This window comes from Erythrolamprus reginae, unplaced genomic scaffold, assembly GCF_031021105.1.
Source record: "Erythrolamprus reginae isolate rEryReg1 unplaced genomic scaffold, rEryReg1.hap1 H_1, whole genome shotgun sequence".
In the NCBI taxonomy this organism is placed as follows: Eukaryota; Metazoa; Chordata; class Lepidosauria; order Squamata; family Dipsadidae; genus Erythrolamprus; species Erythrolamprus reginae.
This window is the reverse complement of record NW_027248462.1, coordinates 2,405,169-2,428,858: the sequence shown is the minus strand read 5'-3', so window position 1 is coordinate 2,428,858 and position 23,690 is coordinate 2,405,169. Positions and strand designations below refer to the sequence as shown.

The window sequence follows — 23,690 nt, the reverse complement described above, 5'->3', positions numbered from 1 at the left end:
CACACTCCATTTTTCCCAGAGGAACAGACATTCCAGACATCCTGCCTGGGGCCCCTGGCTGATTACATCCCATAGATTCAGAAAGCTGTTAAACCTAGCTTTTCTGGCAGGCCTGGAATTAAGATTGTTAGCAAGTATGGTTTTATGATACATGTGATTTTACCGATGTTTTTATTGTTTTTACTTGTATTGTATTTATAACTATTGTTAGCCGCTCAGAGCCCATTTGAAGTGAGCAACATATAAATGCAATGAATGAATGAATGAATGAATGAATGAATGAATGAATGAATAAATAAATAAATAAATAGTCCCAATGACTATCAGAGGTCATTGCCAAAGCACTTTACCACATCTTCCAAAGATCATGGCTCACAGGAGAACTACCAGACAATTGGAAATATGCCAACAGGGCCCACATCTATAAAAAACAGCAACCCCCACCCAAAACTCTGACCCAGGAAACTACAGATCAATCAGCCTAACATCAATACCCGGGAAAATACTAAAAAAATAATAATCAAGGAACAGATCTGCCACAACCTAGAGACAAATAACATAATAACCAACAGCCAACATGGGTGTGTCAGGAACAAATCATGCCAAGCCAATCTCATTTCATTCTTCAATACTGTGACCCAATTGACCAGTGCAATGCAGTGGACATAGTATACCTGGACTTCAGTAAAGCATTCAATAAGGTCAACTACAATCTATTATTCCACAAACTAAAGAAAAGTGGGATAGACAGCAACATCAACAGGTGGATTGACAACTGGCTAAGCAACCACACCCAATGAGTAGTCCTAAATGGATCCATGTCCACATGGAAAGAAGTAAGCAGCGGGGTACCACAAGGATCAATCCTAACCCCAGTACTCTTTAACATATTCATTAATGACTTAGATGAGGGAGTAGATGGAAAACTAATTAAATTTCCAAACGACAGTAAGCTGTGAGGAGTGGCCAACACCCTAGAGAATAGGCTCAAGATACAGAGAGATCTAGACAGACTAGTGCAATGGTCCCAAGCAAATAAAATGAAGTTCAACACAGAGAAAAGTGGAATCCCATACCTAGGTAAGAAAAACCCAAAACATACATACAAACTGGGTGAAAACACATTCAACAGCAGTGAATGTATGAGAGATCTTGGAGTCTTGGTGGACAACCACCTAAACATGAGCCAGTAATGTGCAGCAGAAGCTTTAAAATCCAGAACTGCATAAACAGAGGGATACACTCCAAGGCAAGGGAGGTACTAATGCCACTCTATATTGCCCTAGTTAGATCATACTGAGAGTACTGCATCCAATTTTAGTCACTACACTACAAAAGATACATTGAAACTCTAGAGAAAGTGCAGAAGAGAGTAAGCAGAATGATAAAGATACCAGAAACTAAAATAATGAGGAAAGGTTAGAGGAACTAATCATGGATAGTCTAGCAAAGAGGAGGTCCAGGAGAGACATGATAGCAGTCTTCAAATACTTGAGGGGCTGCCACAGAGAGGAGTGGGTTATTTTCCAAAGCACCAGAGGACCAGACAGGGAGCAATGGATGGAAGTTGACCAAGAAGAGATTCAACCTGGAAATAAGGAATAATTTTTTAACTGTGAGAGCAATCAACCAGTGAAACAGCTTGCCTGCAGAGGTGGTGAATGCTCCAACACTAGAGACTTTCAAGAAAAGATTGGACTGCTATTTGTCTGGGATGATGTAGGGTCTCCTCCACTAGCAGGAAGTTGGACTAGAAGACCTGTAAGGTCCCTTCCAACTCAAACAAACAAACAAACAAACAAACAAACAAACAAACAGACAGGCAAACAAACAAACAAACAGACAGGCAAACAAACAAACAAACAAACAAACAATCTTATGGAAGGGTATCCCAAATGATGAGGCTGCCATTGAAAGGCTTGAACTTTCTAAGACAGGAAAGGACATAACTAGTATAAAATTCACACTGTACAGGGAACAACTGTCACTTGTTTCTCAAGCAGTCACAAATCAAGGAGTATGCCCTCATTATACACCATGTCTGTCTAGGTCAATGATGGCATGGGTGCCACAGGTGGCATATGGAGCCATATCTGCTGGCACATGATCTGTTACCCTAGCTCAGCTCTAATGTGCATGTGCATGTGCATGCCAGTCAGCTGATTTTTGGCTCACCCTGATGCTCTGGGAGGGCATTTTTGGCTTCCAGAGAGTCTCCCAGAAGTGGTGGAGGAAAACATTTCTGCCTTCCCCAGGCTCCAGGGAAAGCCTCTGGAGCCTAGGAAGGGCAAAGGGCCCCTCAGAGATTGGAAAATGGGTTGTTTCAGACCTCCAGAAAGTCTCAGGTTGGGGTGGCAGCAGAGGCCATTTTCGCCATCCCCAGGCATTGAATTATGGGTGCAGGCACTTGCGCATGTGTGATAGCACATGCACATGTGCTTTTGTCACCCAAGGAAATGGGTTGGATTCAGTTTTAATCTGTTTTTCCCTATCTGGATCCCAATTGCCTCTAAATATCAAGAAAGAATAGTTGTAACAGGACTTAACACACATGGGCAGATATGTGCAATAGAAGATAATCGGTGTTGGCGGGGGGTGTGTGTCAGCGGTCAGCTCCTAGGTCCCTCCCTTGTGGGGTTCCTCAGGGGTCAGTCCTCTCTCCCCTGCTTTTTAATAGCTACATTAAAATCATTGGGTGAGATCATCCAATGACACTGAGTGAGTTACCATCAGTACGCAGATGACACCCAGCTATATATCTTCACCTCATATCCACTCCGTGAAGCAGTGGAAGTGATGTCCCAGGGTCTAGAAACTGTGAAGGTCTGGATGGGTGTTAACAGGCTCAAGCTCAATCCTGACATGACAGATGGGCTGTGGGCTTTGCCTCCCAACGACAATTCCACCTGTCCATCAATTATCCTGGGGAGCAGCTCTTGCCCTCCTCAGAGGGGGCCCACAACTTGGGTATCCTCCTCGATCCACAGCTGAGCTAGAACACAATCTTTCAGCTGTGATGAGGGGACGTTTGCACAGGTTTGCCTGGTGCACCAGTTACTGCCCTATTTGGAAAGGGAGTCTCTTCTCACTCATACTTTCATCACCTCGAGGTTCAATTACTGCCAGGCTCCCTACATGGCGCTACCTTTGAAGAACATTTGGAGGCTGCGGGTAGTACAAAATGCAGCCATGTGAGCTATCATGGGCCTTCCAAGAAATGCCCATGTTTAGCCATCACTCGATGAGCTGCATTGGCTGCCTATTGGTATCTGAACACAATTCAAAGTGTTGGTTATGACCTATAAAGCCCTACATGGCTTAGGACCAGATTATGTATGGGACCACTTTCTTTCTCATGTATCCCAGTGATCTATTAGGTCCCAAAGAGTTGGCCTTCTCCAGATTCCGTCAACTAGGCAATGACACTTGATGGGGACTAGGCAAAGAGCCTTCTCTGTGGCAGTCCAGGTCCTCTGGAATCAACTCCCTCCAGGTATTCATACCACCCCTCCCTCTTGGACTTCCGCAAGGCTTTAAAAACTCACATTTGCCAGCAGTTTTGAGGCTATTGAGTGTTACACCTAGCTCTGACCATTGGCTGGAATGTATATGGGATGAACGTGGATTATTGTTTTTAATGTATTGGGGTTTTAGATCTAATTTTAAATTTAGATTTTTATATATTGTATTGTCGTATTTATTTTCTTGTGAGCTGTCCTGAGTCTGCGGAGAAGGGTAGCATAGAAATCTAATAAGTAAGTAAATAAGTAAGTACTGGGTGAGATCATCCAAGGGCATGGGGTGAGGTATCATCAGTATGCTGATAATATCCCACTTTACATCTCCACCCCATGTCCAGTCAGCGAAGCAGTGGAATGATATGCCGGTGCCTGGAGGCTGTTAGGGTCTGGATGGGTGTCAACAGACTCAAACTCAACCCTGACAAGACAGAGTGGCTGTGGGTTTTGCCTCCCAAGGACAATTCCATCTATCCGTCCATTACCCTGGTGGTGGGGAACTATTGACCCCCTCAGAGAGGGTCCGCAACTTGGGCATCCTCCTCGAACCACAGCTAACATTAGACTGCCCACGAGCATTTATCTGGTTTTATGCGGAGACCCGTTTCTTGGAATTTTGTTAACACTTGTCGGATTCTTTCCCATAATTGGGAGGCTGATGTTGCAGAAATAAGTACGTCGTCGAAATATGGCACCACCCCAGGGATTTTGTTTAATAGGCGCTCCATTAGGCTTTAACAAAATTCCAGGAAACGGGTCTCCACATAAAACCAGAGAAATGCTCGTGGGCAGTCCCCAGTGTTGAATTTTTAGGGTTCTCTATAGACAAGAAAGGCATCCATCCAACAGAAGAAAAAGTCCTAGCAATAAAAATGCCCCTGTCCTGACAAACAAGGCTGAACTACAATCATTCCTGGGCTTACTAAACTTCTATTCCATATTTCTCAAACAGAAAGCCATGGTAGTGGAGCCTCTCCATCGTCTACTTAAACAAGGCACAGTCTGGACATGGGGACCCACCAAACACAAACGCCTTTCAAGCCATTAAAAAATTATTATCATCTGACAGTGTTCTTGTACAGTATAATATTACTATGCCTGTAACCTTAACATGCGATGCTTCCCCCTTCAGGATAGGAGCCGTCCTTAGTCATACATTTCCAGACTGCGCCGATGCTCCCATTGCATTCTATTCAAAAACCCTGGCTCTGGCAGAAAGGAACTATTCCCAATTAGACAAAGAAGCGCTAGCATTGGTTGCAGGTGTTAAAAAATTCCATGGATATTTGTTCGGCCGCTCATTTACCTTAATCATGGACCATAAACCCCTATTGGGAATTTTAGCGGGAGATAGACAGACCCCCACATTTCTCTCCCCAAGGATGACCCATTGGACAATTTTCTTAGCGGCTTAGCACAGGGGAGGGAAGGAAATTGGCCATGCGGATGCCCTGAGCAGATGCCCCCAGGAAGACTTGGTAAAGAACCCAGCCCCAGCCTCAGATGTATTACTGATTGAAATGCAGGAAAACCCAATAATAACCGCAGACGAAATAGCCAGAGAAACAAATATAGACCCCGTGTTGTCCCGAGTCAAACAATGGGTTTTAAAGGGGTGGCTGGAAGAAATACCAAAAGAATCTTGTCAGGCATTCAAAAATAGACAAATGGAATAAAGTGTGTTAAGGGATTGCATATTGTGGGGTGACCGGGTAATAGTCCCGAAACAATTACAAAAGAAAGCATTAAAATTGCTACATCAGGGTCACCCAGGCATGGTAAGAATGAAAAGCCTGGCTAGGAGCCATCTATGATGGCTAGGGTTGGATTAGGAAATAGAAACATGGGTAGCAACTTGTAATCCATGCCAACAAACTTGCCCAGACCTGCCCAAGACCAAGCCTACGGAGTGGGAAACGCCAAAAGGACCATGGTCTCGCATCCATATAGACTTTGCAGGCCCATTAGCGGGGCAATCATTCCTAATCATAGTGGACGCGTACTCAAAATGGCTGGAGGTTATTTTAATGACCTCAACTACAATGGCAGCTACAATAAAGGCACTTCAGAAAATCTTCGCAACGCATGGACTGTCAGACGTCCTGGTCTCCGACAATGGCCCACAACTGACTTCCAGACAAATGGAAGTCTTCCTAGCCGAACGGGGGATCCGCCACGCATTAACATCACCCCAATTCGTGGCTACTAACAGCCGGGCTGAACGCATGGTGAGGTCCACTAAAGAAGCCCTTCACCGATCGACACCTGGAGATTGGCAGCAGCAGCTGGACAAGTTCCTGATGGCCCAACACATTACCCCTTCGGCCAGCACCAAGAAAAGTCCAGCAGAGTTTCTTATAGGAAGAAAACTCCGTTCCCAGCTGGACAGACTTCACCCGGAATACACCAAAGAAAAAGACAAACCAATGGGGGAGCCCGAAAGGACTTTTAAAACGGGTGACCCAGTGTATGCCAAAGACTTTGACTCCAACTTCCACTGGAGGGAAGGGACCATAGAACATAGAACCGGTCCCAAATCATATACAATCCTCCTCTACAATGGCAGGATTTGGCGAAGACACGTCGACCAAATCAGAAAGCGACATCCCAGAGAGTTACCCCAAAATAACAGTGACATTCTCCCCACAGATTACACTACAAGAAACCAGCAGGAACAACCGTTCTACTCACCACAACATCTTCAGGGATCCAGCGATGGCTGTACTGGAACCCTGGCGGCTGGCATTGGTGAGGCTGCATCGACGTCCATAGGCCAAGGCAACCTTTACCCGGACGGAGCTGCACAGGAGCCAGCCTTCCAGGAGGACAACTCCCAGCAAACTGGACTGCGCAGGTCTGGGCGAGCAACCAAACCACCAATCAGGTTACAGGATTACGTAACCTACCTAAATGACTGACAGTCATGTTGACCTATGGGGGGAGGGGTGTTATGTTTGCAAGTTGTTAAAATAAATGTGATCACTGATTGGAGCAGGCGCGACCAATGAGAAGCCCGCAAGCGCAACCAATTTGGAAGCCAAGGCGCAACCAATAAGGAATCTCCGGGTGCAACCAATAGGAAACCCCGGCGCGAAGCCTTGAAACATTGTCACCAATCCCCAGCGCTGGTAACAAAGTATAAAAAGTGCGGGTTTGACTGCTTGTCTTTAAGTCACTACCTGCCTGCGAGCTGGTCACTTTTAATGTTCCTGATTATTGAATAAAGAGCTGTTACCCTCTTCCTCAGCCTCCAGCCTCTGATTTAACACTGCCAGCTCACTTCCTTTTTCTTCATTCCTCATTCTCTTCTCTTCCTATCCTCCATTATGTAAAGACGTATATTTGAGTTGTCCCTTGAGACATGTTTTATTTCTGTTTTTTACAATAAATATATCTTGTTTTGAACAAATGACTAAGGCTTTTATCCATCGACTCCATGGAGTTAAGGTCCTAACAGACTTTAATCACTCACAAACCACGACACAAGTACTTGACTCAAATGACCTTTTAATACCTAAAAAAACACTTGCAGAGATTGACCTCAACTTAGACTGGTATCAATATATACAATTACATAATATTTATACTAAACACAAAAAAACCTTTGGATTCCCCAAAAATATTCCAATAGATAAGATCCTATTTGGCCCAAAAAAGAAAATAATATCTAATTTATATACAGTGCTCCCTCGATTTTCGTGGGTTCAAACTTCGCGAATAGCCTATACCACGGTTTTTCAAAAAATATTAATTAAAAAATACTTCACGGTTTTTTTCCTATACCACGGTTTTTCCCACCCAATGACGTCATATGTCATCGCCAAACTAATAATTTTTGCAAATAAATAACAAAAAAAATAATTATTGTTAATAAATAATTATGTTTATAAATATCAGGATCACTAAGTGTCTTATTCCATGGTGAGTACCAGTAATAATGGTGAGTAAATGGTTGTTAATGGAATGGGAAATGGTAATTTAGGGGTTTAAAGTGTTAAGGGAAGGCTTGTGATACTGTCCATAGCCAAAAATGGTGTATTTACTTCCGCATCTCTACTTCGCGGAAATTTGACTTTCGCGGGCGGTCTCGGAACGCATCCCCCGCGGAAATCGAGGGAACACTGTAATATCTTCTTACAACAATATACGATAGAAGAAACAGTTAAAACAACGATGATTGCCTGGGGCCAAAATTTATAACATCTACCTTAACGAATGGGAAAGAATATGGACAAAATATTATAAATGTACAATCGCCACCACCCAGAAAGAAAACCAATATAAAATGTTTTATAGATGGCACCTCCCTCCAGCAAGACTTGCTAAAATCTATCCAAATATGTCTCCAAAATGCTGAAAGTGCAATGAAAAAATTAACAAATATTACCATATGTAGTGGACCTGTGAAACTGCAAAAGCCTATTGGTTAAAAGTAAAAAAAATAATAGATCAAATTACTTCTATAAATATATCCCTAAAACCAGAACTTTTCCTCCTAGGAATAATAAGACAAAAGATTAACAAAGATGATTACTATATTATAATTCAAATCCTTGCCGCAGCGAGAATTCTCTACACCCAATATTGGAAACAGGAATAAACACCCACTATTTTAAACCTCCTAATTAAAATCTGGAGTTTAGTTTAGACATTTCTGGACTACGCAGAGATGTCTAAACTGACCATGGAACTACAAAATCGAGATGACATGGTCTTTTACCAAGGCTGGGGCAAATGGTATGAATGGCTAAGGAAAAAAAATTGCTCAAATAATCCAAAAAGAAAATAACCCAACAAAATAATGCATTAACGAATGATAAATCTTTTAAAAAACACTTCAATCAATATAAGGTATAAGATACAAGCCACTGGAAGAACTTACACTCATAACCCTAAACCAACCAATAGAATCCATCAACTACTCTAAGAAAGGGATAATGTACTAACGATAAATGCGGACTCAATGTAGTATGAAAACGATGTACCAGCCTTTCGCTGGCTCCCTCCTATCTTTCTTCTATTTTACTTTCTCTTTTTTCTCTCTTACTATATTGTTTCATTCTTTTCTTCTTTTCCTTTCTTTCTTATACTTCTTTCCCATTCACCTTTCTCTTTTTTTCTGTTTTCCATCCCTCCTTCTCCTTTCCCTTTCCTTTCTTCGCCTGAACCAAAACTTAACCAAAACTGAATTAAAAAATAGGAAAGTACGATGACTGACTATATAAGATTCATTCAGAGATGAAATTGATATAATTGATTAATCTATTAAGAATCAACCCTACATATGTAATGAGAAAGCTTTAAATGACTAAACTAAACTAAATGTACTTTTATTATGTATTTACTATGCACCGTTATAGAAATTGTACTCCTTTCTTTATTACCTTATTTGAACTGTTAGCGTTTTTCTATTTTGTTTTGATTAATGTTTTTTTTTCCATCCTTTTTAAAAATTTATATTTAATAAAGATTATTTTTCAAAATAAAAAATAAAAACCAAGATATAAAAGTAGTTTTTAATGAATGCAAAAGATACAGGTTGGGCCTGGCTTTAAAATTGATCACACATTTATTTATGGTAATTTATGTCCCTCACTTTTCATCTCACATATTGTGCAATATTTTAGGACTGTTGTCATGTCTGAATCCTGTAGTTTTGATTAATTGATGGAATTGCTAATACTATGTTCAGAATAGAGAAGCATATGCATAGAAGCATAGTCTACGGAGAGGGGCGGCATACAAATCTAATAAATAAATAAATGCTTAATTCTATAGCATAATGGCAATTTCAAGGCTGTACTTTTCTTCATCTTCTCCCCTTATAATTATCAAAAAGATTATTATTGACCTTATTCTTTCAAAAAGTCTTCAAAGATAAACAGTTTAATTATTTCATATGTTTTGAAAAACATGTATTTAGAGTTTGGGGACAGGTAAGATCATTATTGGAATGATGTGACAGAATGATTTTTATTATAAATTCAGAACCTAATGGAAATTATGTGAGGAATAGACAAATTATTTTTTGTTTATTCTTGGAAGTTCTTAAGCAGTACATGAAATGATAGAAAGCTTGTAAACTAGGCCATGGTGATATTGATTCTTTTCCTATTATTGAGACATATGTCTTGCAAACCTCAAACTATAACATGCAGAATCCAAACCACTATCCCAATTGTTCACAAATATTTTCAGGCAGGTGACCTCATCATTGGTGGTATTACTTCATTCATCTTCATAAATAGAGTTGTAGAACACTATGAGGAGGTTCCAAAGCATTCTACTGTGGGTGAACCATTGTAAGACATTATTATCATTATTGTTGTTGTTGTTGTTGTTGTTGTTGTTGTATAGTCAATCAGTTGCTCAGACTGGATTTTGCATTTTTGTACACCTATTAAATCATTCCCAAGGACTGTGATAGACAGATGTTTGATGGTGTTAGAAGCATTGCTTCAGAATGTAAGTTGTTCCAAGTTAATCTTCCTTTTGTTATTATTACTACTATACTATTATTTTCTTTTTATTATTATACCAATATACTTGAAATTATTTTATATGCCTATTCTATGAGTTATAGTTAATCCCAATGTTGCATATACATTTTTAAAAATAAATGAAGTAATACTTTTCAACTCATATATGTTTTCATTTTAAAGTGCTTATTAAATTATTTAGTGTGTGTGTATGTGTATATGTATATGTATATGTATATGTATATGTATATGTATATGTATATGTATATGTATATGCATGTATGTATGTATTTATGTGTACGTGTGTGTGTGTGTGTGTGTGTGTGTGTGTGTATGAAGGTCTTGGCATATTCGGGTTTCTTCCCATATAAGTTTCAGAGATTCCTGGTGATGTTTCAATGAGGTCCCACTCATCCTCTTCAGACTGGTTCTGTATATATATATATTTGTTTATTTCTACCCATACACACACACACACACACACACACACACACACACACACACACACTCAAAATATTACACGGGGTAAAACCCAAACTCAGAACAATCTACATACATACATATATATATATATATATATATATATATATATATATATATATATATATATATATATAATGAACTACAACCTATTTTTTACCTAATAATGTGTTGCTGCTAAAAGAATAATAATTTTTGTAGATTCTGGAACAGGACCTATATACTCTCCTAAGAAAAGGTAACAGAAACCAAAAGCAACATCAACAATGTTTCTTTTTGCTCAGTATCATATAATGAATAGTAACTAATTAATCAGTTAACATTATTCTTATGGAATTCAATTTAACTGCCCTTTTAAGACACCTGACTTTATTTGATACAGCATCAAATTGCCATTGCAGAGTTCTGATCAAGTTTTATCAGCATATTTTGAGCTTGATATTTGCTGTGAAGAAGATCAATAAAGACCTCCAGCTCTTACCTAATAGCACCTTGGGCTTCAGAATATATGATAGTTATGGTGGAGAGTACTCATATCATGCCACAATGGAACTTTTCTCCAGTCAGAAACAATTAATTCCCAACTATAAACGTGGCAACCTGAATAAACTCATATCTGTTGTTGGAACTCTAGAACCTGAATATTCTTTTACCATTCAAGACATTTTAGGCATTTACAAGGTTCCCCAGGTAAGAATCATTAATAATAAGTTATCCATACATTGCTTAATATTTTCAGATGGATTGATTGCAAGACATTCAGATATATTTATTTTAGTAGACATTTAACTATGAAGTATATTTAAGAAAATTTATTTATCAAAGCAGAAAGCAAAGTTAATTTAATTTCAGAATTTGATATGAAAGGTCAATTTCAAAAATTAATAATAATTAAACATTCCCTGCTGCATAGGAGCTTTGGTTTCCCTCTCAGGGAATTTGCTATTGTGATGAATAAAAAAAAAGATTTAAGGTTTCTGGATTGTGTTTATTCATGTTGCATTCAGATGTTCATGGAGTTACACATAGTGTTTTTCCCATATTTCTCTCTAACTACAAGTGTGAAAGAGCATGAAGTGCCCAAAGTTACACAGTAGGATCCTTTAGCTAAGACTAAACTTCATCTATCCATAATTACCATTTCCTGACATTGACTTGAACCTGGGTATTATTTTTATTGTTAAAGGATTAGAAATAATCTGCAAGTTCAATAGAAAAAGGATAGAGAGAATCATTCAGTTGGGCAGATGACAGGGAACTCAACAATCATTTACTGCAAACTTACTCTCAAAATATTTCATACACATAAATAGTGTGAAAGCATATCCTGAAACATATCTTGAACAATTGCAGAAGATGCACATCAGTTTTGTTAACAAGTTTTCTGTCTATTTTTTGTTCCTACAGTTCCTATATGGCCCCCCTCCAAGTATAAATGGTAAAACTGATATCCCCTTCTATTATCACATGGTTCCAGGTGAAGACTTAATTTTTAGGGGAATTCTTCATCTACTTGTCCATTTCAGGTGGACCTGGGTTGGGATTCTTGTGAAAGGAGAAGTTGGAGGAAAATTTGAACAATTGATATTTTCATGGTTTTCTCTCCATGGGATCTGTATTGCCTTCTTAGAGAAGCTCGGGACAATTTATATCAGTAATTTGGAAGCTGGCCTGAAATGGTTTGTGAAGACATTTCATCTTTTTACTAGCAGCAAAGCTAATGTTGTGATCATCAGTGATAAATATGTTGTACATTTAAGATGGTTGTTATATCTACCTGAAATGGAAATTGTTTCTATAAAGCCAAAGGGTACAGTATGGATTATGGCTTCCCAAATTGGTATTGCATCATACTTTTATCAGAAAAGCTGGGACATACAAGTTCTCCATGGTACACTGACCTTTGCAGCTTACTCAAATGAGGTTGAAGGATTCCAACATTTTCTTCAGAGAAGAAACCATTTTTTACTCTCTCATCAAGATGGTTTCATTAAAGATGTATGGGAACATGCATTTGGCTGTGTGTATCCAGACCCATTTGTGAATCAGGAAACTGAGGGTATCTGCACTGGGAAGGAGAAATTGGAGAGCCTTCCTGGATCTTTTTTTGAAATGAGGATGACCAGTCCCAGTTACAGTATATATAATGCAGTTTATGCTGTGGCATATGCTTTACATTCCATGCAGATGGCTCAACAACTATATAGGAGAATGTTGAGAGATAGGAAACCTAATCTTCAGGATGTACAGCCATGGCAGGTAATTTTCTCAAGTGTTAAATAATGAGGGAAATGGGACATGAATTTTAAATTAGAAGTGACATTATGTGAATAGAAAGTTAGGAACTTTCTTGTGTTCTTTATTTAGGGTTTTTTTTTTAATTCTTGGGAAAATTGCTAAACTCAGAGTACTTTGCTCCTGTCCTTCCCACCTCTCTTCTTCTTTAAGTCCATTCCTGAGCAATTTTCTCCTTAGATTTTTATTCTTCATATATACCCTAAAATAGCTTCTGTCAAAAACAGTTAGCTAAGAAAATATTGCTAGTGGATATGAAGAAACCCTTAGCATATCAAAATTGTCTTTTAATTTTCTCATGGAAACCAATTTTCCAGGTCTGCTTCTTCACCATCACTCACCTAATAAATGTTATTCCAATATTTGATCCATTTCACTTCCATCCTTTCAGTGCAAATAACACCATGGTACCCTACTCTCCATCACTTAGAGACACAATTACAATTCCAGCCATAAATTAATGGAAAGCTACCACTCTTGCAAAAATTACCTTTATAGGTCCTGGTATGGATGGCAACTGCTTGAAACTTAAGTAACCAGCAAAAAGTCACCCTTCTAACCTTAAAATCAGGTTGGTGAGAAATATCTATTGGTAGTATTTTTTTAAAAAAAAACCTGATACTTGATGGATTACATTAATATATAGTTGAGATATTACCAGCACTGAAGAGAAAAAAGTGATCTGGAGTTCTGTTCTCCACTATTTGTGTCTGAATGGTCAAACATCTGGCAACATCAAATCTCAATCAATTTTTTTTTCTGTCCTACACATTAGCAAAAGGAATCTCTACATCAAATAGGAGCTGAATAAACAAGACCTCACTCTGTAAAAGACCTTAGAATACTGATATCAAATGACCTAAGTGCCAAAGCCCACTGCAATAACATCACCAAAAAGGCTTTAAGAGTTGTTAACCTAACCCTACATAGCTTCTGGTCCAGTAATCTCGCACTACTAACTAGAGCATACAAAACTTTCGCCAGACCAATCCTTGAATACAGCTCATCTGTCTGGAACCCACACTGCATTTAGGACATAAACACTCTACAAAATGTCCAGAGATACTTTATTGGAAGAGCCTTCCATTCCTGTACTCGCAACAGAATACCCTATGCAACTAGACTTACAATCCTAGGGTTAGAAAGCTTAGAACTATGTCATTTAAACATGATCTAAGCATAGCCCATAAAATCATCTGCTACAATGTCCTTCCTGTCAACAACTATGTCAGCTTTCACCACAACAGCATTTGAGCACACAACATATACAAACTTAAAGTATACCACTCTAAACTCAACTGCAGGAAATACAACTTTAATAATCAAGTAATTGATTCATGGAACTCACTACCAAACTCTGTTGTATCATGACCTAACCCCCAAAACTTTACCCTTAGACTATCCACTGTTGACCTCTCCCAATTCCTAAAAAGTCAGTAAGGGACGTGCATAAGTGCACCAGAGTGCCTTCTGTCCCCTGTCCTAATGATTCTCTTTTACTAGTATCATGTATATAAATATTATTATATCTTTGCATACCACCAATACGCACTTGACAAAATAATTAAAATAAATAAATAAATATTCTATAAGTCATATCTATGTCCCTCTCCTCATTCAAGCTGTATTATGTTAACCCAATCTAACTACTATGCCCTTTTGATAATAAAAGCTTTAATGCTCCCAATGAGGCAGAAATCCCAGATTAGAAGCAGGTGGGAATGAATTGGTAACTTAAGTTCTTAAATTCTTAATGGGGGTCTGAATCCTAATGACCATAATCCTAATGACCATAATCCTCTAGGCATGGCACAAATATCTCCTTCCAGCCCTGAGGCCAAATAATCCCTACTTATCTATTGTCAAAAATCAGAAATCAATAATTGCAAAAGTGTGCCTGGCTACTAACTATGTAATAATCTTCAGAGACCTTCCTTTTGTAAAGATTCTAGTAATATGACATCAATCACCCTCAATCCAATAAAATGGTTCATTCAAGAGACACATACTGATGACTCATTTTCTGCGAAGCCAAGTCATCTAAATCAAATGATAACTGAGCTATTTCAGATCTCTGACATAAGCTAATTCTCCTGATGCACTCATGGAAAATTATATCATCCTTACCCAAGGATGTATCCCATAATAATAATAATGTAGTTTCAGGCAACTATTGCACAGTTCTATTGTGTCACTAGATCAGTGGTGTCAAACTCGCATTCTCATGGCATCATCACATGATGTATCATGACATTTTTGCCCTTCAGGTAAACCATGCATTTGACAGGCTTGCACTAGACATTTGTTAACATCAGAAACACCTTTTGCCACCACTTACCAATTTTAAGTATTTGCTGAAGAAAAAGTATCAACACCTGCTTAAATGCAAGAAAAGGGAAGTAATTTCAAACAGTCAGTTCCAATGATTCAACCTCATTCATAATTCTGACATATCACTAAAATACTTGGTGCTCTTTTTCTTTTAGGGTTATAAAAATTCAGTCAACCACTAGATAGCAGCAAAAAGCCTTTTCCGTGTATCTCTGTTGCCACCAAGTGACTGGTTAGATTTTTTTTCCCAGACATCCAAATATGGAATGCAGCAAATTACAATTATAACTGCCATAATTGTGTCTAATATATTATTTGTAGATCTAGAATTTTGTATCTGAATCATCTCTCATTTGTATATAGCTGGGCAGAATTTCTACTTAGTGCTTACAAAATAATAGTACAAACTTTACCATTTTTATATGATAAATAACATCTGCCTACCAAATTAGGTATACTTCTAAGAATTAAATTCTCCTAGATTTACTGCAGTAAGATGGGATATGGGTGTTAGATTTCTTTTATTATTAAATAGTTGTACTCCAGTGATGAGATTCAAAGGTTTTTTTGCTACCAGGTCCGTGGGCATGGCTTTGTGGGCATGGTGTGGCTTGGTGGCTGTGGCTCCATGGGCGTGGCAAGGGAATGCTAATATAAAATCTCCATTCTCACCTCACTCCAGGGGAAGATTACTGCAAAATAATTGGAGATTTTACAATATCCTTCCCCTGGAGTGGGGTAGGAATGGAGGTTTCATCCTGATCAGCTTGGACTCAGGAGGCAGAGAATAGATAAGGGTGGGCCAGTCAGAGGTGGCATTTATCAATTATCTTAACCACTCAAAATTTTCAGAAGTGGTCATAACCTGCTGAATACCAGCTCTATGGTAGACTACAGTAAAATATATTTTTTATCAATAATGCCATGTAAGCAAATATATCTGGTGGACCACCAGAACATTACACATAATCCCCCTCGTTGTTTTGATCTGTCACAAATATGTACAATTGTTTCTATATACAGCTTCATTTCTTTTTGAAAAGAATTGTATTTAACAACAGTGCTGGGGATGAAATTTCCTTTGATGAAGAAGGAAAACTGGTTACAGGACTGGATATTGAGAACTGGGTCACATTTCCCAATCAGTCATTGCATCGAGTGAAAGTTGGGAAGCTGGATCCCTGGGCTACTGAAGATCAAATATTCAGCATTCATGAGGAAACCATCACTTGGCCCAGTACATTCAACCAAGTAAGTTCTGAATGTAGATGATTTTGTTTGGATGTCTGGGATAATACTTTCTTACCATCCATAATTGGAGCCAGCAATTTTGTCGTCAAGTCATAAAATTACTACACTGATTTACCCTTTCAGTTGCAACTGTGATCATTAGTAAATCACCCATTTTTATCAAGGAGGACATTGCATGACCACAATGAGAAAGAAGATAAAAGTCTGATTCTTTCAGTTGATATGTCTATAACTGCAAAGAATTAAAGGCAATATAAACCTTAGATGCATGAAAAACAGTAAACTTTAATGGTCAGATGGGTCAGATGTTAGTGTGTCAAGTGATGACCTTGTAATATGTTTTGTAATGGGGAGGTTATGTCAGGCGTTCATTACTGGGAGGGGCGGCATACAAATAAATGAATGAATGAATGAATGAATGAATGAATAAATGAATGAATGAATGAATAAATGAATAAATAAATGAATAAATGAATAAATAAATGAATAAATGAATAAATAAATAAATAAATGCTGGTTGGGTGGGCGTTTTTTAAAACCCACCCAACCAGCATTTATTTTTAAGACCCATCACAAGACCCTCTCTTGACACATCCACATCTGATCCATCAAAAGACCTACTGAACACACAAAGCAATTATAAGCAGAAAAATCCAGACATCCTCTCAACTATGCTGCAGATGTTACCAAGCATGGTAATGAAATATTCATAAACCAAATCCATAAGGTCAGAGAATGAACCCCACCCTCATCAAGAGATCTTTGTGAGGGAAGGAGGATTTGTATGATCATTCACAGGACCATTACACCTGATGGATAAAGTCTCTCAGATCCATTCTCAATTTGAGAACAGGCATGGTGCAGAACCATTAGATATGTCCATGGAATGGACTTACCTGATTTTCTGGGAGATGATTTTCATATGAAAAAGAGTTGAAAGGGCCATATGAATTAGAATTCATAGAATTAGAGGTGGCCTTGGACTTCCAAATTTTTATTTATACTATCAAGCAGAGATCTTAAGTATGTTAAGAGACTGGGTGACTCTTAAAAACAGAAGATTGCTAACCATTGAAGGCTTTGACCTTCAATCCAGATGGCATTCATTATTAATGATGGACTCCAATAAAATACCTAAATACTTTAAACACCACTACCTATGAAAAACCCTAATAACAATTTGGCACCTTATAAAGAGAAATCACTACAATTCAGTACTGAAATGGTTATCACCGAATGAACTAATTATCTACCCTAATCTTTTCTCCCCTGCCAAATTACTAACATACCAACATCTACTAGATAATAACAACATTCTTTTATCAAAACATCAATTACAAAACATAGGGATAAATTTAGATTGGCTAACGTATTTACAAATCAATTCAAAATATAATGAAGACACACAAAAATTTGGATTTCAAAAAAATAATGCAATAGATTCAATCTTTTTCGACCCAACATCAAAAATGATTTCTAAATTATATAAATATTTACTAATGTATGACAATTTCGAAGAGCAAGTTAAAGGGTGTATGATTGCCTGGATCCAGAATTTCGGCTATACGATTAATTTAATAGAATGGGACATGGACCACAAATTACAAGATAACTATTCATTCAAGAGACACATACTGATGACTCATTTTCTGCGAAGCCAAGTCATCTAAATCAAATGATAACTGAGCTATTTCAGATCTCTGACATAAGCTAATTCTCCTGATGCACTCATGGAAAATTATATCATCCTTACCCAAGGATGTATCCCATAATATACACACACACATAGAAAAATACATGATGAAGGTTATAGAGGAGATACTCACAGTAAAATATATCTAAGAAAGAATAGAAAAGAAGATATAGTAATAGAACATATCAATGAAAGAATAGAAGAAGAGATATAGGAATAGAAGAAAGGTATAGGAGAGCAATAGGACTGGGGACGGAAGGCACTCTAGTGCACTTGTACTCGCACCTTACTGACCTCTTAGGAATCTGGATAGGTCAACCATAGATAATCTAAGGGTAAATTGTTGGGGGTTTGGGGATGACACTATGGAGTCCGGTAATGAGTTCCACGCTTTGACAACTCGGTTACTGAAGTCATATTTTTTACAGTCAAGTTTGGAGCGGTTAATATTAAGTTTAAATCTGTTATGTGCTCTTGTGTTGTTGTGGTTATTTTTGATGACTATCAGAACTTGGTTCTGCTGTTGTTCTGGGGTTCCAAGTAGAGTGCTCACTACAAGAGATAGTTGATGGGGACAAGACAAACTTCTCTCCTGCCTTGGTTTTGGTGTTCATGTACTTTTTAAAATTTTAACTGATTTTATATTTGTCTTTTATTATTTGCAAGCCACATAGTCACTTTATCAATGAGATGCATTGCCTATGAATGAATGAATGAATGAATGAATGAATGAATTAATTAATTAATATTAAGCGATCATGATTTTTAAAATCTTCTTTTCAAACACCAGAGTGAACAGTAATATTTCCCTTCCCATTTTACTTATTGGGTAGACACTACCTATTTCAGTGTGTACTGAGAGTTGCTCCCCAGGTAATTACAAAAGAAAGCAGGAAGCGAAGCCGTTTTGCTGTTATGATTGTCACCCATGTCCGAAAGAGAAAATATCAAGCCAGAAGGGTAAGAGGCATTATGTTACCACCTGAAAGGAAGACTTAAGGCAAAGAGTTAAGCATTTAACTATCCCTCTGCTTTAAGAAATAAACAATTATCAGAATGATTAACCCTGCTGCTCCGTTCAAAACCACTATATACTTGTACTGTTAAGTGAGTCTGTGTGACTCGCACCAAAAATTTTTTATTTTAAGTGCTTATATTTGGTCAATTTGAAAACTTCTTTACCTTGGAAACTAGGTTGTGCATTTCTGCACACAATGAAATGAAAATTGAAATTAAAAAATAATGCTTATTGGTTTATTTTGCTCATAAAAGCCCACCTTCCATTTTTGTGATTTTTATTTCAATTTATAGATAGTTTTGCCTGCAAACAATGTACAATTTTACTAAATTTGGTGTGGAATTACTAAATTTGGTGTGGAATTTGAACATTTCTGAACATAATGATATGAAAATTGAACTGAAAGAAATGATGCTTATTTGTTTATTTTACTCATAAAAGGGCCACCCCCCCATTTTTTCAAGCATGTCACTTTATAAATTTTTCTAGGCCCCTAATTCCAAATATTTTCAATAACTTTGGTATTGAATTACCAGTTTGAACATTTCTGAACATAATGAAATGAAAATTGAACTGAAAACATTGATGCTTGTTTGTTTATTTTGCACATAATGTCCCCCCTGCTGTGTTCAATTGTTTCAATTTATATAAAAATTAAATACTTGTTTTTAGTAAAATGGATTTCTTTCATAAAATTAGTTGTTTGCTATCATGTGCTTGCTTTTCAAAAGGATATTCCCAATATTTCTAGCCAAATCTATATAAAAAGTGAAAATAATGGCACACAGCAAGGCCGAGGGGGGTGGCCCTTTTGTGACCAAAATAAACAAATAAACATCATTTGTTTCAGTTCATTTCTATTTTTCTTTGATCAGGAATGTTCAATTTAGTATATCAAAGCTTTTGGAGGAAATTTCTTAGAGATTTGTAGCTTAAAAAATATAAACTGACACAAAATGCTCAAAAAATAGGGGGCGGTCTTTTGATCAAAATAAAAATATAAGCATCAATTTGTTTCAGTTCAATTTTCATATCATTATGTTCAGAAATGTTCAAACTAGCTTTCCAGTGAAAAAAGTTTTCAAAAAGACCAAAGTTAAGTCCTTAAAAAAATCTTTTTGTTCCTGGTCATATATGACCAGAAACAGACTCAACGTGAGGTTGATCCAGAAAAAACAAAACCAAAACGAAAAGGATAGTAAAAAATATGAATAATATACAAAAAACAACTCTCGCCAAAAATTAAATTTACAAATAACTAAAAAGATTAAATACTTGGCAACTGCTATGGAGTAGGAACTACAGATTAACTTTGGCAACGTCCTATAAAGAAAATCTAATCAAAATGTTTTACAGATGGCACATCACGCCAATTAAACCAGCAAAAATTAACAAAAAATCATCACCGCTTTGCTGGAAGTGTAAAAAAGAATACGGATCATACTACCACATATGGTGGCAATGTGAAAAAGCCCAGATTTTCTGGAAAAAAATTGGGATGTGGATTGATGAAATATTAGAGATAAATCTAGAAAACTCCACAATGCTCCTTATTAGGGATTATTCATCAACAGTTTAATCAAAATTACATTTATCTGATTATTCATATCACTACTGCGGCAAGACTAGCTTTTGCCCAAATGTGGAAAAAAGAAGAAATCCCACGAGAAGAGTTAGTATTAGAAAAAATAACTCAAAGCGCAGAAATGTCTAAATTGACCCTTGAAATCAAAGGCAAAGAAGAATCACAGTTTTATAATTGTTGGAATTTACTCTACCATTGGTTAGATAATAGAATTTTTTTTTGTTAAATACACCGTGAACACTCAAATATGTAAAAAATTATATCTGATGAAAGCCTAATAGAGCTAATAAGATAAAGTTATGAATTATTAAATTAGACTATTATATGTTTTCCATGTTATATGTTTTGCTTCTATTTTTCTGTGTTATCTAAAAGAGATAAATTGATTTTTGATAATAACTATAACTGGGCTAAAAAAAATTTACACAATTTCGGAAGAATACATAGACTAATTTTGTACTCACCTATATTTTATCATGTGTTTTTGATGTAATGTGTTTTGTGTTTTTTTTCTTTCCTTTCTGTATTATAATTGTAAATAAAACTTTTTCAAAAATTAAAAAAGCACATTTCTATTATGTTTATGTTTATATTATTATTATTCACCATAATAATCAGTAAGCACTTACAAAATTTGACAGTGCTATACAGCCCTGTCTAAACAGTTTACAAAGTCAGCCTATTGGTTCCAACAATCTGGATTCTTATTTTACCCACCTTGGAAGGGTGAAAGGCTGAGTTAATACTGTTAAAAATATATTGTAGCAGGTTGTTTCTCATAAAGTTAAGATACAATTGTGTAACCAGACAAATATATCGCTAATACATACAATAGATAAGAGGCACTAATAACAGTAGAAATATTAAGTACAATCCTTTGGAGATAATTGCCTCAAAATATGACTGGTAAGTCAGATGAATAATGTCAATGCCATTTTTGTTGAAAGACAATTGAATATGTCATAATTATATTTATAGAATAATCACAAAACGCAAGCAGAATTTTCAATATATATACACAAATGAATGTATGCTTACATGTAATATATATTTAAATTCCAGACATGGATGACTGTTCCAAATGTCCAGATGGTCAATATACAAATAAGAACCAAGATTCATGTCTTCCCAAGAGAATTTCATTCTTATCCTTGGAGGAACCAGTGGGAATAACTCTAGTGATTCTGGCACTTATCTTTTCTGCCTGCACAGTTGTGGTTCTGGCAACATTTTTGAAATATCACCATACTCCCATTGTCAAAGCCAATAACAGAAATCTCAGCTATTTTCTACTCATCTCCCTCTTCCTCTGCTTCCTTTGCTCATTGCAGTTTCTCGTTGCACCTGGAAAGATTATATGTCTTCTCCGACAAATTAGTTTTGGCATCATTTTCTCAGTGGCTGTGTCTTCTGTGTTGGCAAAAACTATCACTGTAGTTCTGGCTTTCATGGCCACCAAGCCAGGATCCAGGCTGAGGAACTGGATGGGAAGAGGATTGGCCACCTCCATTGTTCTTTCTGGTTCCCTGATTCAAACAGGAATCTGCGCGGTGTGGCTATTAACATTTCCTCCTTTCCCTGATGTTGACACCAATTCAGAAGTTGAGACAATCATTCTGCAGTGCAACGAAGGCTCAGATATTATGTTCTACTGTGTCTTGGGCTATATGGGCTTACTGGCAGTTGCCAGTTTCACTGTAGCTTTTTTCTCCAGGAATCTTCCCAGCAGTTTCAATGAGGCCAAATGTCTCACATTCAGCATGCTGATCTTTTGCAGTGTATGGCTCTCTTTTGTTCCATCTTATGTAAGCACCAAAGGAAAATATGTGATAGCTGTGGAGGTTTTCTCTATTTTGGCCTCTAGCATTGGGTTGCTGGGTTGCATATATTTCCCAAAATGTTATATAATAATTATTAGGCCAAACCTGAACAACAGAGAACAACTGATTAAGAGAAAATAATAATAGTAAATAACACAAAAACTCATATTTTCAATATTTCTTTTTCTTGACTATTTTGAAACTATGGTTATTTTCAATAATTTATATTTATGCCTTCATATGTAAGAAGTACATAAAGGAGGCATAATGTGCCTATCATGCCTGTCATTGGATTCTTATTTTATTCTTGTTTTTTTTTCTGTTTGACAAATTACAATAAATACAAATAAAATAAATATTTACGCCTTATGAATATTTTTGTGAGGTGAAGAATGAATGGAACATTGTTAAAATCAGAAATATTCCATCTTAGAATATATACAGTACATTCAGAAAGTATTCAGACCCCTTTATCATTTTTTAATGCTAAGCCTAATTCTACAATTCTTGAAATTCATTTTCCCTCATTAATCTACATTCAGTACCCCATAAGGAAAATATGAAAACAGAATTTTACAAAGTTTGTAAATTATTTTTTTAAAAAACATCTTAAAAATCACATTTGTTGCTATATCTTCCTAAAATGTCAGTCCTTTACAATGTACTCCAGTTAAGTTCCTGGTTTTCAGCAATTTGTTTAGGCAAGGAATTATTTCTTATCTGAAGTAAATGGCATTATCAAAGATAGATCGCTACATACCTTTGATTGTGACTTTCTCGGTTCATTGGTGAATGAGAAAAATAGAGTGACATTTTTACTCTAGGACAGAAACTGGAGGACCGTCCAGGGACTTTTTTAAAAAAATAATTAATTGTTGACTGGCGGTTGATTGTTGGACACTGGGTTAAGATGGGTCCTGTCAGTCAAACAATGCCAACTGGCAGGACCATGGTGAAGAGCCTTCTCTGTTGTGGTCCCAATCTCTGGAACCAACTCCCCCCAGAGATTCGTACTGCCCCCACTCTCCCCGGCTTCTGAAAGGCATTGAAAACACACTTATCCAGGAGACCTGGGGCCATTGAGCAATAGTCATTCACTCCGACTAATAGTATAAATGTGTGATGTCTATATGCTGTTATATTGGGTTTCAGTTTTTATATGTTTTCATTCTATTATTGGGTTTTTTAAAATTTCTAATTATTTTATTGTTGCAAGCCGC

General features: G+C 37.0%; 1 protein-coding gene across 1 annotated transcript; it reads left to right on the top strand.

Moving 5' to 3' along the window:
• Positions 1 to 9,431: 9,431 nt before the first annotated feature.
• On the top strand, positions 9,432 to 22,611 carry LOC139155301 (vomeronasal type-2 receptor 26-like). The gene is made up of 6 exons (XM_070730423.1): positions 9,432 to 9,454; positions 10,837 to 11,167; positions 11,885 to 12,736; positions 16,127 to 16,354; positions 18,881 to 19,007; positions 21,713 to 22,611. Exons 1-6 carry the CDS (start codon positions 9,432 to 9,434, stop codon positions 22,609 to 22,611), a joined length of 2,460 nt encoding a protein of 819 aa, XP_070586524.1.
• Positions 22,612 to 23,690: the final 1,079 nt, after the last annotated feature.